At 46.5% G+C, this 2,437-nt stretch overlaps 1 protein-coding gene across 1 annotated transcript in view; it reads left to right on the top strand.

Moving 5' to 3' along the window:
* The window catches only part of INPP5D (inositol polyphosphate-5-phosphatase, 145kDa), a gene marked incomplete at its 5' end in the record, with an annotated part of 25,553 nt that overhangs the window by 12,904 nt on the left and 10,212 nt on the right, over positions 1–2,437 (top strand). The window contains 3 exons of the mRNA XM_009084541.1: positions 273–390; positions 904–1,000; positions 2,110–2,248. Of these exons, the coding sequence (XP_009082789.1) occupies positions 273–390; positions 904–1,000; positions 2,110–2,248 (354 nt within the window). The remainder of the gene's footprint in view (positions 1–272; positions 391–903; positions 1,001–2,109; positions 2,249–2,437) is intronic.

Here is a 2,437-nt window from a genome sequence, read left to right on the forward strand (position 1 = left end):
AATCTAAGCATATCTGGAAAGGCACAGGACTCCTAACTCTCATGGCAGTTGGGAAACTGTATTTTGTGCAAGCAGGGCAATCCAAAGAATAGTGAGGAAAAAAGCACTAGAAAATAGTGAGGTTCTTTCTCCCACCTTTGGTTAAAATGACTGAAAGCACAGGAAGAGAATTTGTGTCGGAGAAGGGCTGCAGGAGTCACGTAGGCTGCAGCTTCAGTGCAGCTCCACACGTATGTGCAGAAATATAACCTGTAACCTTCCCACCCTTGCAGATAGCAATCCATACCCTCTGGAACATCAGGATTGTTGTACTGGCCAAGCCAGAACATGAGAACCGCATCAGCCATATCTGCACAGACAATGTGAAGACAGGCATCGCAAACACACTTGGTGAGGAGCAGATCTGGTCCTGTCCAGAGGACTGGAATCTCTTCAGTCTGTGCCAGTGCTGTCCTTGACATGGAACAGCTCTTCATCCCCCAGACTCCTTGGACAACATTTATGTGACACTAGTGTACTGAAGTTATATCCCACTAGCACTGATTATATATTACCCTGGAAGAGAGGAAATCTATTTGTATGTATAGCACACACACACATGCATATATATGTAATTATATTCCCAGCAAACATTTTTGACTGGCTATTGTATTGTTCTTTCTTGGTTTCACAAGGAAATTGCACTTCTTTCCCTTCCACTAAATATTTTTTTTAGCATCCTTAGAAAATTTGTTGCCACAACCTGTGCTGTGTGTACTAATTCTTTCTGTGCTGGTTGAATCAACTTATTTCTCTTCTTCATCCTCCACCTCACTTAAGACGTGCTTGGTGCTTTATTATCTTTGCTAGACTCAGCCTGGAGGTGGATGGATTTCTTGACATTTTTGGCTTATCTTTTTCCAGGTAATAAAGGAGCAGTGGGGGTATCATTCATGTTTAATGGAACCTCCTTTGGGTTTGTTAACAGCCATTTGACTTCAGGAAGTGAAAAGAAACACAGGTAAGATATATCCTCCCCTCTCAAAAATGGCTGTTGACCCAGGGTGAAATTCTCCGGGCCATGTTTGGAAGGAGGGCCCACCAGAGAGGCACAAACATGTTTTCCTGACCGTAAAAGAAAATGTTTTATGTCTCCTGGGAGGGCATTTAAATGAGGGACTTCTGCTATATGGCCATACCACATGGGTGCAGGGGAAATGGACAGCAAAATTATTTTCTAGCCAAGTGTAAATGTCTCACTCAACATCTGAATGACCTGTCATGCAAGCCTAGTGCATGAGGAAAGCAATTCTCTGACCTGCAGTGTTTTGGAGAGATGTGGGAAGGTTGTTCCCATCCCAAAATAACGTGCTGAAGGAGACTGTCTGCCACCTCACTGCAGACAGTGCTGTGAGCATGGGAACTGTGGTGCACCCTGGGGCACAGCTGAGAAGATCCTGCCAGGCAAAGCATGCTTTCAGCAATACCAAGAGGGAGGCGTGTAGCACTGGAATATTTCCACTGTGGCTAATTCGCTATACTCGGCTGTGAAATGAGTGTTCATGGTCTAGGCAGGTTCTGCACAGCACAGGAATGGAAGGCAAAGATCCTGACAACAGTGGGAGATCTGTGCCCACGCTAGGAGGAGCTGGAACAGTTGGGAGAACTGCTTTTGAAAGCAAAGAGGACTTGAAATGAAGATATTGGCTTTGCCATCTTTCCCAGTCCATAAAACAGATGGTGTGGGATTTCTGCACAGGGCCTTTGCCCCTGATGGAGTTAACTTCTATGGTCGGGTTCCCAAAGGCCTGGAGTAGCTGCCAGAGTCTAGTTCTGTGTTTGCTGCTGAAATCTGAAGGCAACAATCTAATGCAGGTTTCTAGGACAAGCAGCTCATAAAAGCACAGCTCCAGGAGGCAGCAGAAGTGGCTTTAGGAGCATGTTCCCTGGGCCTGTCTGCTGAGATGCAGCTTGCAGCAAGGGTGGCAAGTTCTCAGCTTCTGATCTGCTCCTTTCTAGTTGTCAAGCTGGATCAGTTCCTGCTGGTAAAGCTGCAGCCTCTGCCAGCCCAGGCATTTGGAAATTGCATGGCAATTTAGTATGTCAAGCAGATGTTTCTTGTCTTGACAGACGCAACCAGAACTACACGAACATCCTGCGCTTCCTGACACTGGGAGATAAGAAACTGAGTCCATTTAACATCACTCACCGCTTTACTCATCTTTTCTGGCTGGGAGACTTGAACTACCGCGTGGAACAGCCCCCAGCGGTGAGGGATGCTCTGTGACTCCCTGCAGAGACAGCACATGGTGCTGCTATAGAAGCACTTTCTTTTTCTAATCTAGGGCAACATGGCAGGAAGAGTGGCAGAAAGAGGGGAGGCAGAAGGGATCCCCAAGGCATGAGTGTGGCACCAGTAAAGAAATCCCCTTTGTCCTCTCCAAGGATTAATGGACCC

The sequence above is a fragment of the Acanthisitta chloris genome, unplaced genomic scaffold (genome assembly GCF_000695815.1).
Source record: "Acanthisitta chloris isolate BGI_N310 unplaced genomic scaffold, ASM69581v1 scaffold28441, whole genome shotgun sequence".
NCBI lineage: Eukaryota > Metazoa > Chordata > Aves > Passeriformes > Acanthisittidae > Acanthisitta > Acanthisitta chloris.